Source organism: Puma concolor, chromosome A1 (genome assembly GCF_028749965.1).
Source record: "Puma concolor isolate L17-30 chromosome A1, mPumCon1.1.hap2, whole genome shotgun sequence".
Classification (NCBI taxonomy): Eukaryota; Metazoa; Chordata; class Mammalia; order Carnivora; family Felidae; genus Puma; species Puma concolor.
In genome coordinates, this window is record NC_141667.1 from 155,081,435 (window position 1) to 155,095,802 (window position 14,368).

At 35.3% G+C, this 14,368-nt stretch overlaps 1 protein-coding gene across 1 annotated transcript in view; it reads left to right on the top strand.

Annotated features, from left to right (window-relative positions):
* Window positions 1-12,418: 12,418 nt before the first annotated feature.
* Window positions 12,419-14,368, top strand: part of LOC147584576 (butyrophilin subfamily 1 member A1-like) — a 252,076-nt gene continuing 250,126 nt past the window's right edge. The window contains exon 1 of the mRNA XM_086716962.1: window positions 12,419-12,488. Within this exon, the coding sequence (XP_086573088.1) occupies window positions 12,419-12,488 (70 nt within the window). The remainder of the gene's footprint in view (window positions 12,489-14,368) is intronic.

The window sequence follows — 14,368 nt, forward strand, 5'->3', positions numbered from 1 at the left end:
ATCAATAATTGTTATGAATGAAAATGGATTATTTTCTGCAATCAAAAGACATAGAGTGTAAGAATGGATTAAAAAAAAATCTATATACTGCCTACAAGAGACTCATTTTGGATTAAAGACACCTGCAGATCAAAAGTGAGAAGATGGAGAACCATTCATCATGCTAATCAGCATCAAAAGAAAGACAAGTAGCCATATTTATATTAGACACAGTAGACTTTAAACCCAAGACAGTAACAAGAGATGAAGGGCACTATATCACAATAAAGGGGTCTATCCAACAAGATCTAACAACTGTAAATATTGATGCCCCCAAAATTGAATCATTTGAATGTCAAAATCAATTAATAACAAACATAAAGAAACTCAATAATACTAATACAATATTATAGGGACTTTAGCACCCCTTTTACAGCAATGGAGAAACCATCTAGGTGGAAAATCAACAAGGAAACAAAGGTTTTGAGTGACATACTGGACCACATGGACTTAAAAGATACATTTAGGACATTTAATCATAAAGAAGGAAAAAAATATTCTTTTTTTAAGTGTACATGGGACATTCTCCAGAATGTATCACATACTAGGTCACAAATCAGACCTCAACAAGTACAAAAATATTAATATCAGACCATGCATGTTTTCCAGCCACAATATTATGACACTTGAAATCAACCAAGAGAAAAAAAATTGGAAGATCACAAATACATGGAAGGTAAATAACACCTTACTAAGGAATTACTAGGTGCCTAGGAAATTAAGAAATAAAAATACACGCAAAAAAATAAAACTAGAAACATGATAGTCTAAAACTTTTTGGATGTATCAAAAGCGAACATAGGAAGAAAGTACATATCGATACAGACCTACCTCCAGAAGCAAGGAAAATCTCAAATTTGCAACCTAACCTTACAGCTTCAGGACTTAGAAAAACAACAACAGCAACAACAACAGTAGAATAGATCAATGAAAGCAGGAGCTAGTTCTTTGAAAAAAATAATAAAATTGATAGCTCCCTAGCTGTAATTATCAAAAAGAAAAGAGAAATGACCCAAAATAGTTAAAATCATGAATGAGAGAGATCACAACCAACACCACAGAAAAACAAGTATAAAAGAAAATTATGAAGCATTGAGCATCAATAAAATTGGCAAACTGGAAGAAATGAATAAATTCCTAGAAATATATAACCTACCAAAACTGAAACAGGAAGTAATGGAAAACTTGAAAAGACCCATAACCAGGAAAGAAATTAAATCAGTAATCAATAACCTCCTAATAAACCTCCTAATAAATTTCAGGGCCAGACAGATTCCCAGGGGAATTCAACCAAACATATAAAGAGTAGTATCTATTCTTCTCACTCAAACTGTCTCCAAAATACATACATACATACATATATACATACATACATGTATAAATACATAAATACATAAGTATAAAAAAAGTAAAGAAAAATAAATCAAAGGAAAACATCAAAACTCATTTTATGAGCAGTATTATGTTGATTCCAAAGTCAGGCAAAGACCCCACTAAAAGAGAAAATTACTAGGGCACCTGGGTTGCTCAATCGGTTAAGTGTCTGTCTTTGGCTTAGGTCAGGATCTCACAGTTTGTGAGTTCAAGCCCCACATTGGGCTTTGTGCTCACAGCTCAGAGCCTGGACCCTGCTTTGGATTCTGTGTCTCCTTCTCTTTCTGCCCCTCCTCCACTCATGCTCTGTCTCTCTCTCAAAAATAAATAAGTATTAAAAAATATTAAAAGAATTGTTGGCTAATATCACTAATGAACATAGATGTAAAAAATCTCAATAAAATACTAGCAAATCATATTGAACAGAGAACATTAAAAACATCATTCACACAAGTGGGATATAATTCTTCGTTCCAAGAGGGGTTCAATATTTACAAATCAATCAATGTGGTACACAACATTAATTAAAATAAAACGATAAGAACCATATGATCCTCTAAACAGGTGCAGAAACAGCATTTGACAAAGTACATAATACATTCTTGATAAAACAAACAAGCAAACAAAAAAACCCTCAACAAGTAGGAATAGACAAAACATACCTTAACATCACAAAGAGCATATATGAAAAACACACAACTAATATCATCCTTAATAGGGAAAACATGAGAGTTTTTCTTCTATGGTTAGGAATAAGACAGGAGTGTCTACTGTTACCAGTTATTTAATATAGTACTGGAAGTCCTAGCTTCAGCATTCAGACAACAAAAAGAAATAAAATCCATGCATATTTGCAAGGAAGAAGTCAAACTATCACTATTTGCACACAACATGATACTCGGTGCAGAAAATCTCAATGAGCTCACCAAAAGAATGGCTAAAACTTATACATGAATTCAGCAAAATTCCAGGATGCAAAATAAAGGTACAGAAATCGGATCCGTTTCTATACACCAATAATGAAGCAGCAGAAATAGGAACCAAGGAATTAATACCATTGTCAATTGCACCAAAAACAAAAACAAAAACAAAACATAAGAAATCTAAGAATAAACCTAACATAACAGGTAAGGGATCTGTATACCTAAAACTATAAAACACTAATGAAAGATATTAAAGATGACACCAAGAAATGGAAAATAATACCATGTTCATGGATTGGAAGAAAAATATTGTTAAATGTCTATACTACCCAAAGCAATTGCCACATGTAGTGAAATCCTGATCATACTGCAACCAGCATTTTTCACAGATCTAGAAGAAATAATCCTAAAGTTTGCATGGGACTACAAAAGACCCCAAATAGCCAAAGAAATCTTTTTTTTTTTTTAATTTTTTTTTTTCAAGGTTTATTTATTTTTGGGACAGAGAGAGACAGAGCATGAACGGGGGAGGGGCAGAGAGAGAGGGAGACACAGAATCGGAAACAGGCTCCAGGCTCTGAGCCATCAGCCCAGAGCCTGACGCGGGGCTCGAACTCACGGACCGCGAGATCGTGACCTGGCTGAAGTCGGACGCTTAACCGACTGCGCCACCGAGGCGCCCCAATAGCCAAAGAAATCTTGAAAAAGTAAACAAACCAGGAGACGGCACAATTCCAGACCTCAAGTTATATTACAAAGCTGTAGGGATCAAGACAGTATGGTAATGGCAAAAAAACAGATACATATATCATTGGAAGAGAAGAGACAACATATAAATGGGCCCACACCTATATAGTCAACTAATTGTCAACAAAGTAGAAAAGAATATCCGATGGAAAATAAGACAGTCTCTTCAACAAATGGTGTTGGAAAAACTGGACAGTAACATGTAAAAGAATGAAATTGGACAACTTTCTTATACCATACACAAAAATAAATTAAAAATGTATGAAAGAACTAAATGTGACATAGGGAACCATCATAATCCTGTAGGAGAACATTGTCAGTAACCTCTTTGACATTCTCCATAGCAACTTCTTACTAGATACATCTCTGAAGGCTTCAGAAACAAAAGAAAAAAAAAAGACCTATTGGGACTTCATCAAAATACAAAGCTTCTTCAGAGCAAAGGAAACCTTCAACAAAACTAAAAAACAACCTATGGAATGGGGGGAAAATATTAACAAATGACATATCTGATAAAGGGTTAGTGTCCCAAATCTATTAAAAAAACTTATCAAACTCAACATCCCAAAACCAAATAACCCAGTTAAAAAAAATGGGCAGAAGACATGAATATACATTTTTTTTCCAAAGAAGGTATAATAATAGCCAATAGACACATGAAAAGATCCTCAATGCCACTTATCATAAGGAAATTTCAAATAAAAAATACAATGAGTTATCATGGCATACCTGTCAGAATGGCTAAAATTAATAACACTGGACACAACAGATGTAGGTGAGGATGAGGAGAAAGGGGTACCCTCTCGCACTGTTGGTGAGAATAAAAACTGATGCAGCCACTCTGAAGTCCCTCAAAAGGTTAAATATGGAATTACCCTAAGATCCAGCAATTTATCTTCTAGGTATTTACTTAAAGGATACAAACATATTCATTTGAAAGGTACATGCATACTGAAGTGTGTAGCAACATTATCAACAGTAGCCAAATTATGGAGAATGGCCAAATTCCCATCCAGTAATGAATGGATGAAGAAGTTGTAGTATATATACAATGGAATATTACTAATCCATAAAAGAGATTAAAATCTTCCTATTTACAATGACGTGGATGGAGCTAGAGGATATTATGCAGCAAAATAATTGTCAGAGAATGACAAATACCATATGATTTTACTCAAATATATGGATTAAGAAAATAAACAGATGAACACAGGGGAAGAAAAGAGAGAGGGAAATCATAAAACAAACTCTTAACTATAGATGACACAATTAATATTACTGGAGTGAGGGGGTTGGGAGGATAGGTTAAATGGGTGATGGGTATTAAGGAGGGCACTTGCTGTGGTAAACACTGGATATTGTATACATATAGCACTATTTATTTATTTATCTCCCAATATAAATAGGTTGCATCCATATTTGGACTATAATAAATAATGCTGAAGCAAACATAGGGGTACAGATATCTTTTTAGGATAGTGAGTTTCTTTATTCTAGATATATGCCAAGGAGCAGAGTTACTGGTTAAGATAGTATTTATGTTTTTAATTTCCGAGGAGACTCCATATGGTTTTCCATTATGACTATACCAATATACATCCTGGTAAACAGAGAGTGAGGGTTCTCTGTCCCCCACATCCTCACTAGGAATGCTTCTCTCTCTCTCTCTCTCTCTCTCTCTCTCTCTCTCTCTCTCTCGATAGCCATCTAACAGGCATGAGGAGATACGAGCTGGCGTTTGATTTGCATTTCCCTAGTTATTAGTCACATGGAGAAACTTTGAAAGTAACTGCTGGCCATTTAAGTACATTCTTTGGGAAAATGTATATAATTATCCCATTTTCTTTCTTTTTGTTTTTTCATGTTTTTAACATTTATTCATTTTTGAGAGACAGAGTGTGAGTGGGGAGGGGCAGAGAGAGAGGGAGACACAGAATCCAAAGCAGGCTCCAGGCTCTGAGCTGTCAGCACAAAGCCTGACACTGGACTTGAACCCAGGAACCATGAGATCATGACCTGAGAGGAAGTTGGATGCTTAACTGACTGAGCCACCAAGGTGCCTCATAATTAGTCCATTTTCAGCGGATTTTTTCCTATTGAGTTATATGAGTTCTTTATATATTTTAAATATTAACCCATTTTCAGGATTATGGCTTGCAAATATCTCCCTCCCCATTATGCTGGTTACCTTTGCATTTTGTTTATTGTTATTATTGCTGTGAAAAAGATTTAATTTTGGTATAAATTGACTTATAATTTTTCTTAATGTAGTTTCTTTTGCTTTAGGTATCATATCCAAAAGATAACATATATAGGTTTTCCATATATATTCTTCTAGGAGTTTGTGGCATTATGTGCTATATTTAAGTGTTTGATACATTTTTAGTTATTCTTTAATTGCTATTAAATAGAACTCTAATTTCATTGTTCCTCATAAGTTTATCCTGTTTTCCCAGCATCATTTGTTGAAGAGACTATACTTTCTTAATTGGACATCTTTGGCCCCCTTGTCAAATATTGGTTGACAATATATGCATGGATTCAATTTTGATCATTTCTCTCTCTTCTCTCTCTCTCTCTCTCTCTCTCTCTGCCAGTACTATACTGTTTTGATTACTATAGCTTTACAATGTATCTGAAAGTCAGAAGGTGATATTTCTAGCTTTGTTCTTTTTCTGGAATGTTTGGGATATTTGTGGTCTTTGGTGTTCTATTAAAATGTTAGGACTGTTTTTTCTACTTCCTGTAATAAATGCCATTGGAATATGTATAAGGACTGCATTGAACCTATACACATCTTAGGAAAATATGGCCATTTGAACAGTTTTAATTATTCAAATTCATGAACATGGGATACTTCTCATTTATTTGAGTCTTTTTTAATCTTTCTAAATCAATGTCTTATAGTTTTTAGTATAAATGTCTTACACAGGCTTGATTAAATTTAATTTAATTATTTTATTGTTTTTGATGCTATTGCAAATGGAATCATTTATTTCTTTTTCACATAGTTTATTATTAGCATATAAAATTTATTGATAAATTATGTTGATTTTGTATAATGTGAATTTACTGAATTTGTTGATTAAATCTATCAGTTCTTAGGTAGAATCTTTTGGATTTTCTATATAGAGAGAAACATGTCATCTGCAAATACAATTTTACTCATTCCTTTCAAATCTGATGTCTTTTATTTCTTTTTCTTACCTTATTGCTCTGAGATTTCCAGTACTATGTTGAATAGAAGTGGCAAGAATGGACACCTTTGTCTTTTTCTGAATCTTAGAAGAAAAGCTTTTAACCTTTTATTATTGAGTATGATGTTAACTCTTTGCCTGTCATATGAGCTTTATAATGTTGAGAATAATTTCTTCTATACCTAAATATTTAAAGTTCTTATGATAGGGATGCCTGAGTGTCTCAGTTGGTTAAGTAAGTGTAAGACTTTGGCTCAGGTCATGATCTAACAGTTGGTGGGTTAAGGCCCCACATTGGGTTCTGTGCTGACAGCTCAGAGCCTGGAGCCTGCCTCAGATTCTGTGTCTTCCTCTCTCTGTCCCTACCCCACTCACACCCTGTCTCTGAAAAATAAATTACAAAATGTAAAAAAAAAAAAAAAAGTTCTTACGATAAAAGTATGTTGAATTTTGTCACTCTTCCTGAATCTTAAAATTATAGGATTTTTATGTTTTCTTTTATTAACATGATGTATCACATTTATTCATTTGCATATGTTGAAGCAACTTTATATCCCAGGGATGAGTCCCACTTTTTTATTGTGGGACAGTTATTTAATATGTTGCTAATCTAATACTTTATTTGAGATGATTGTATCTATATTCTTCAGGAATATTGGTCTGTAGACTCCTTTCCTTATAGTTTCCTTATTGGCTTTAGTATCAGGATAATGCTGACTTGCAAATTGAGTTTTAGTGTTTTCCCCTTTATTTGATTTGTGTGTGTGTGCGTGTGTGTATAAGAGTTTGAAATGTATATGCATTAATTCTTCTTTAAATGCTTGGTTAAAGATACCAGTGAATTTATCTGATCCTAAGATTTTCTTTGTTGAGATGTTTTTGAATATTGATTCAATCTCCTTACTCCTCATCAGTCTGTTTGGATTTTCAATTTTTTTCTCACTCAGTTTTAAGGTTGTATATTTCTAGTAATTTATCAGTTTCTTCTGGTGTCTCTAGTTCTTCATCACATACTATTTTATAGTGATCTATTATTATCTTGTATATTTCAGGGGTGTCACTATGTCTCCGCTGGAACTTCTAATTTTCTAATTACACTTAAGTAAGTGTAATTATTAACTAAACTCCATTATTTATTTCTGCAAACTTTGAACTTAGTTTATTGTTTTATTTCCTAGTTCCTCATTTGCACAACTATATTAGTTGTTTGATATATGTGTGTTTTCCTAATGTATGCATTTATAACTACATTTGACCCTTGGACTACATGGGTTTGGATGTGATGGTTCATGTTGAATGGTTTCATATGTTGAATGCATTGAATGTTCTTCAATAAATACAACACAGTACATGTATTTTTTATTTCTTAATTGTGTCTCCTGTTTTGAATTATATTTAACAGTGTTATACTAGTTTCAAGTGTTCATTATAATGATTCTACAATTCAATACATTGTTCAGAACTCATCAAGATAAATGTACTCTTAACTCCCTTATCTATTTCACCTATTTCCTGACCCATTTTCTGTCTGAAAACCACTGGATATTTCTCTGTATTTAAGAGTCTGTTTTGTGGTTTGTTTATTTTTATATCTCCTTGTTTGTTTGTTTGATTTCTTAAATTCCACTATAAATGAAATAGTATGGTTTTTGTCTTTCTGTTAATGATTTATTTCACTTAGACGGTTTAGGTCTTTACTTATTGTTGTAAATATCAAGATCTCATTTTCAATGGTTGAGTAATATTCACATATATATATTCATATATATATTCATATCTATATCTATATCTATATATTTTTTTCCATTTATCTATCAATGAACACTTTGTTTGCTTCTATATGTTGGCTGTTATTAGTAATGCTACAATAAACATAGGTGTGTGCATCTTTTGAATTAGTGGCTTTGTTTTGGTTTTTGACAAATACCCAATAGTAGAATTAGTGCACTGTATGGTAATTCTATTTTAATTTTTTGAGAAACCTCCATAATGTTTCCTACAGCAGCTGAACCAATTTTCATTCCCACCAAAAGACACAAAATTCCTTTTTCTCCACATCCTAACCAACATTTATGTTCTTGTAATTGATAAACATGGAATATCTTTCCATTTGTGTGTGCCATCTTTGATTTATTTTTATTTCTGATTTCATTTTTTAAATTTCTGATATATTTTATTTTAGTCATTCTGATGTGTGAGGTGATATCTCATAGTTGTTTTGTGTTTTATTTCCCTGATAATTAGTGATATTGAATATCTTTTCATGTGTCTCTTGGTTCTCTGTATGAGATATATCTAGAAAAACGTTTCCATTAGCAATGTCAAAGAAATTCTTATGGTTTTCCTGGACTTTTATGATTTCAGATCTTATATTTGGGTAAAGATCTAAATTTCTTTTGAGTTGTGTGTGTGTGGGTGTAGGGGGTTGGGTGTGTGGTATAAGAAGGTGGTCCAGTTTCTTTTTCTTTCTCTTTCTTTCTTTCTTTCTTTCTTTCTTTCTTTCTTTCTTTCTTCATGTAGCTGTCCAGTTTCCCCAGAAACATTATTGAGGAGATAATAGCAAAATAATTAATTGTCCTTGTCATAGATTAATTGACCATATAAGTGAGCATTTATTTCTGAGATTTTTATTCTCTTCCACTGATGTGTGTGTGTGTGTGTGTGCCAGTATCCTGCTCTTTTGATTACTATATCTTTGTAATATATTTTGAAATCTGATATTGTGATATCTCCAACTTTGTTTTTTCTCAAGATTACTTTTGCTGTTTGAGTTTTTGTGTCTGTGGTTTCATACAAATTTTACCATTATTTGTTTTAGTTCAGTAAAAAATATTTTTCATTAGGGATTGTATTAAATCTATAGATTTCTATGGGTAATATGAACATTTTAACAAATTTGTTCTCTGAATTGATAAGCATGGAATATTTTTCCATTTCTTTGTGCCATTATTAATTTCTTTTATCATTTATAATTTTCTTAAGACATTTCTATTTTACTTTATTGTAAGAAGTATACATACATATATCTATATTCATATATACGTACATATAACATATATATTTACATATACGTATATATATATATACACACACATACAAACATATAACATACAAAATAAAGGCAAATCAACTCTTTCTTATTGCGATGTCTTCCAATCACAGGAGGCTATTAGTTAAGTTTTGGGAAATCAAAGTTAATGTGGATTTTTGATGAGGCTGGGGAGAATGCCACTAATCACCATCTTATTCAAGGGCCAATAATAGCAAATTGCATCTTAGAAGCGATCTTTTTAAATCTTATAAGTTTTGGCATGTCTTGTTAACATTTTAGCTTGTGTCAGTTACTTTTTTATTTCCTTTCTAAATTTCATTTTCATCTCATTGCTTCTTCAGGGTTTATTTTATTTATTTTGTTACAATTTAGTCATGATATTTCTAATTTTTGTAGTTATTTACTTCTAGTTTTATGCTATTTTTTTACAGAAGATAGTTGGTAATATTATTATTATTTTAAAATTTACTAAGAACGTCTTTGTGCATACTATCTGATATACACTAGGAAATATTAATTTGTACTTGAAAAAAATGGGAGGTGGCACTAACATGGAAGAGAAGTAAGGGAATCTGAACTTCCCACATCTCAAAGAAGTGTTGAAGCCAAAGGACTTTGAACCCCAAGAATCTGGGAAGAAAAGAGAATGAGTCACTACCAGGAATACACAGGGACAACCAGAGGAGTCATAGGTGCATGGTTGCAAACTGGGAGAGATTAAAAGAATAGATGGGAGGGATCTCCTTCTGTGGAGAGACAAAGGAAAGAGGGGCTGGGGGAGCATAAGACTGTATCTGTACAAGAGAAAAACCCTGGACTAGCACACAGAAAGATTGAATCTCTAACTACAGGGCTTTCTCCTAACTGGTCCAGCTGCCCTGTTCATGCACCTGGGGAGGAGAAGAGCCAGCCCCAGGCTCTGTGGCTAGGTCAGGGGCACAGTCTGCAGGAGAAAACAATACCCTCCCTGGAGTGCTGCAGGACAGGACAAAGCTTGTTCAAGGACAACATATTGGGTGGCATGGAGTTGGGCTTCCCCAGTACCTGGGACACTCCAGGCAGGAGTTTGAATCCCAGCCAAGCACCAGGGCATAGGAGTTATCAGGAAGAGACAGACTGCATCATCTGCACCTGTGGCACAGTGAGGATGGATCCAACACAGTGATTTGGGATATTGGGTCTGGTCCCTGGAGGAGAGACTGGGGAGTTGCCATTTTTGTCCCCACCACAACCAAGGCGAGGACTCAGAGATCTGACTGTGGGGCCCACAGTGGAGGCAGGAACCTCTACAATAAACCACACTACTCCTTGCCTGATAACTGTATCTACTGGAGCAGGATACATACTGAGGAACCAAATGGCCCCCTCCTCCAGACCAGTGCTGCTCCATTATCTGGATTAATTCTTGGACAATTCTTGTTATATAGATATATTCCTCCTTCTTTTTCTCCTTCTTATCTCTTTCCTTCTGTAGTCTTGTTACTCTGGTTGTTGGTTTGTTCAAGCAGACATATTTAATCTATGCTTTTCATACATCTTCCACATCTCCTTCTTTCCTCTCTCTCTCTATGGAATAATTAAGCTGTATATTTTCTCTCTCTAGGCAACTTTATCTTCTTTCCTTTTTTTCCACCTCCTTCTTTATTTCTCTTTCTGTCTCTCTAGATTAAGCTGTTTAGTCTTTCTGCCTGGTCAATGTTTATTTTTTCCCCCCACCCTTGTCATTTATCTCTTTGTATGTGCTCTTCCATCAGTACTGTCTCTGCTCTGTTCTTTACTTGTAGCTGGTGTTTCTGCTTTTTTTTTTTTTTTCCTTTGGTTTGTTTTTTTTCTTTTTTTTGTTTGTGTGTCTCGTGTTTTGTTTTCTGTTTGCCTGTTAGTTTTCCTTTCCAGGGTTACTTCAAGGAACAAATCAAAGCACACCTGCTTGAGGGTCCAAAACATCACTACAAGTAGGGAAATAAAATAACGAAAATTACAACAGAGAACAAGTCACACTCTCCAAAAAATGCCTCCTGAAGGGCAAGGCCCTGGACAGTGTATGACCCCCATTTAATATAGCAGTGCTCACAGGTGCAGAACACATAAAAGGCTTTTAAAACACAAAAGGGACAGAAAACTAACCATAATAATGAAACAGTAGAATTCTCCTCAAAATAAATTCCAGGAAGAAGTGACATCTAAAGAATTGATCAGAACCGATATAAACAATAAAACTGAACAAGAATTTAGAATAATAGTTATAAGATTAATCACTGGGCTTGAATAAAGCATAGAAGAAAGCAGAGAATCTATTGCTGCAGAGATCAAGGAACTAAAAAATACTCACGATGAATTAAAAATGTTATAAATGGAGGAAGGGGGCAACATGGCAGAGAACTAGGGGGATCTGTACTTCCTGCATCTCCCAAACAAAGAAGGGCTGAAGCCAAAGGACTTTGAAACCCAAAAGCTGGGAGGAAAAGACTGAGTCTATCAGGGAGAAAGACGACAACGTGAGAGACCATAGGTGGATGATTGCAAACTGGGGGAGGTAAAATGGGCCATGTAGACATGGAGGGGAGGGACCCCCTTATACTGAGAGACAAAGGGAAGGGAATGAGTGGCTGGGGAAATGTAGGACTGTATCTGGACAAGAGAAAAAACCTTGGACTTGGACAGAGAGGGATCCCATCTCTAACTGCAGGTTAGAGGATCTCTAACTACAGATCCTATCTTAGGACTGGGGCTGGCTGCCCTGTTCATACACATGGGGAAGAGGTGAGCCACCTCTGGGTTCAGTGATGGATCAGGGGCCCATCCACAGCAGGAGAAACTGGTCCCCTCCTGTGAAGTGCTGCAGCACAGGACAAAACCAGCTGGGACCTCGTACTGGGAGATGCTTCCCCAGTACCCGGCCACATGGAGCAGAAGTTTAATTCCCAACCAAGCCCCCAGGGCAAAGGAGTCTGAGGATGAGACAGATAGCCTCCTCTGTGCCTGCAGCACAGTGAGGATGTCTCCAAAGGAGTTATTTGGGACACCGGGTTGTGGAGAAGAGACGGAGATCACCATTTTTCCTCCCACCACCACCAAGGTGGGACCTCATGACCCAGTCTGCAGAGCCCACAGTGGAGGCTGAACCAGCCTGCACCAAACCATGGCCCTCCATGCTGGGTAAGTGCATATCTACTGAAGCAAGATAGAGGATATGGAACTAGATGGCTCCATCCTACAGACCAACACTGCAGCATTTCCTGGATTACTTCTAGGACAATTCTTGATATATAGATATATTCCTGCAGCCCCCCCCCCCCCCCGCCATTTTCCCTTTTTCTCTTTTCCCTCCTCTAAGCTGGTTACTCTGGTTATTGGTTTGTTTAAACAGACATCTTAAATCCATTCTCTTGATACATGTTCTATACCTCTTTCTTTACATTCTTCTCTCTCTCTCTGGAATAATCAAGTCATAGAATTTCTCTGTCTGCATAACTTTATTTTCATTTCTTTTTTACCACTTTCTTCCTTATTTTCCTTTCTATCTCTCTGGATTAAGCCTTTTAATATCTCTGTCTCCTCAATGTGTATGTTTATTTTTTCTTTTTCCCCACCCCTGTCATTTCTTTCTTTGTATGTGCTCTTCCATCAGCACCACCTCCACCTTGTTCTTTACTTGTAGCTGGTGTTTCTGGTTTTTTGCTTGTTTGTTTGTTTGTTTGTTTTGTTTTTTGTTTTTGTATTGTTTTCAGATTTTTGTTTTTTTGTTTTTGTTTGCTTGTTTGTTTTATTTGTTTGTGTTTTTGCATATTTTTTGTTTCTCATTTGTCTTCTGTTTCTTTTCCTTTCCAAGGCTATTTCAAGAAACAAATCAAAACACACCTGCTGGAGGGTCTAAAACATCACTAATAGTAGGGAAATAAAATAACCAAAATCACAACAAGTGAGAGAAAGTAACACTCTCCAAAAAACACCTCCTGAAGGGCCAAGCCCTAGACCGTGTAAAACCCCCCTTTAATATAGTAGTGCTCGCAGGTGCAGAGAAAATTACAAGCTTTTAAAACTCATAAGGAACAGAAAAGTAGCCAAAATGATGAAATAGAAGAAGTCTTCTCAAAAGAAATTCCAGGAAGAGTTGACAGCTAAAGAATTTATCATAACAGATTGAAGCAACTTAACTGAACAAGAATTTAGAATAGTAGTCATAAAATTAATTGTTTGTCTTGAGAAAAGCATAGAAGACAACATAGAATCTATTGCTACAGAAATCAAGGTACGAAAAATAGTCATGATGAATTAAAAAATACTATAAATGACGTGCAAAATTCAATGGAGGTGGCCACAGCGCAGATTGAAGAGGCAGAGGGGAGAATAGGTGAATTAGAAGATAAAATGATGGAAAAAGAGGAAGCTGAGAAAAAGTGAGATAAAAAAAATACAGGATCACAAGGGGAGAATTAGAGAACTAAGTGATTAAATGAAATGTAATAATATCTGTATCATAGGGATTCCATGGAAGAAGAGAGAGAGAAAGGTGTGAAGGTGTACCTGAACAAATCAGAGCTGAGAACTTCCCCAATCTGGGGAAGGAAACAGGCATTAAAATCCAATAGGCACAGAAACCCCCTTCAGACGTAACTTGTATCAATCTTCTGCATGACATTTCATAGTGAAACTAGCAAAATACAAGGATAAAGAGAGAATTCTGAAAGCAGCTAGGAATAAATATGCCCTAAAATACAAAGGTAGATACATAAAGGTGGTAGCAGACCTATCTACTGAAACTTGACAGGCCAGAAAGGAATGGCAGCATATCTTCAATGTGATGAACAGGAAAAATATACAGCCAAGAATCCTTTATCTTGCAAGCAAGTCATTCAGAATAGAAGGAGAGATAAAGGTCTTCCCAAACAAACAAAAACTGAAGGAATTCATCACCACTAAACCAGCCCTACAAGAGATCCTAAGGGGGATCCTGTGAGAGAGAGTACCAGAGACATCGCTACAAACATGAAACCTACGGACATCACAATGACTCTAAACCCATATCTTTCAATAAT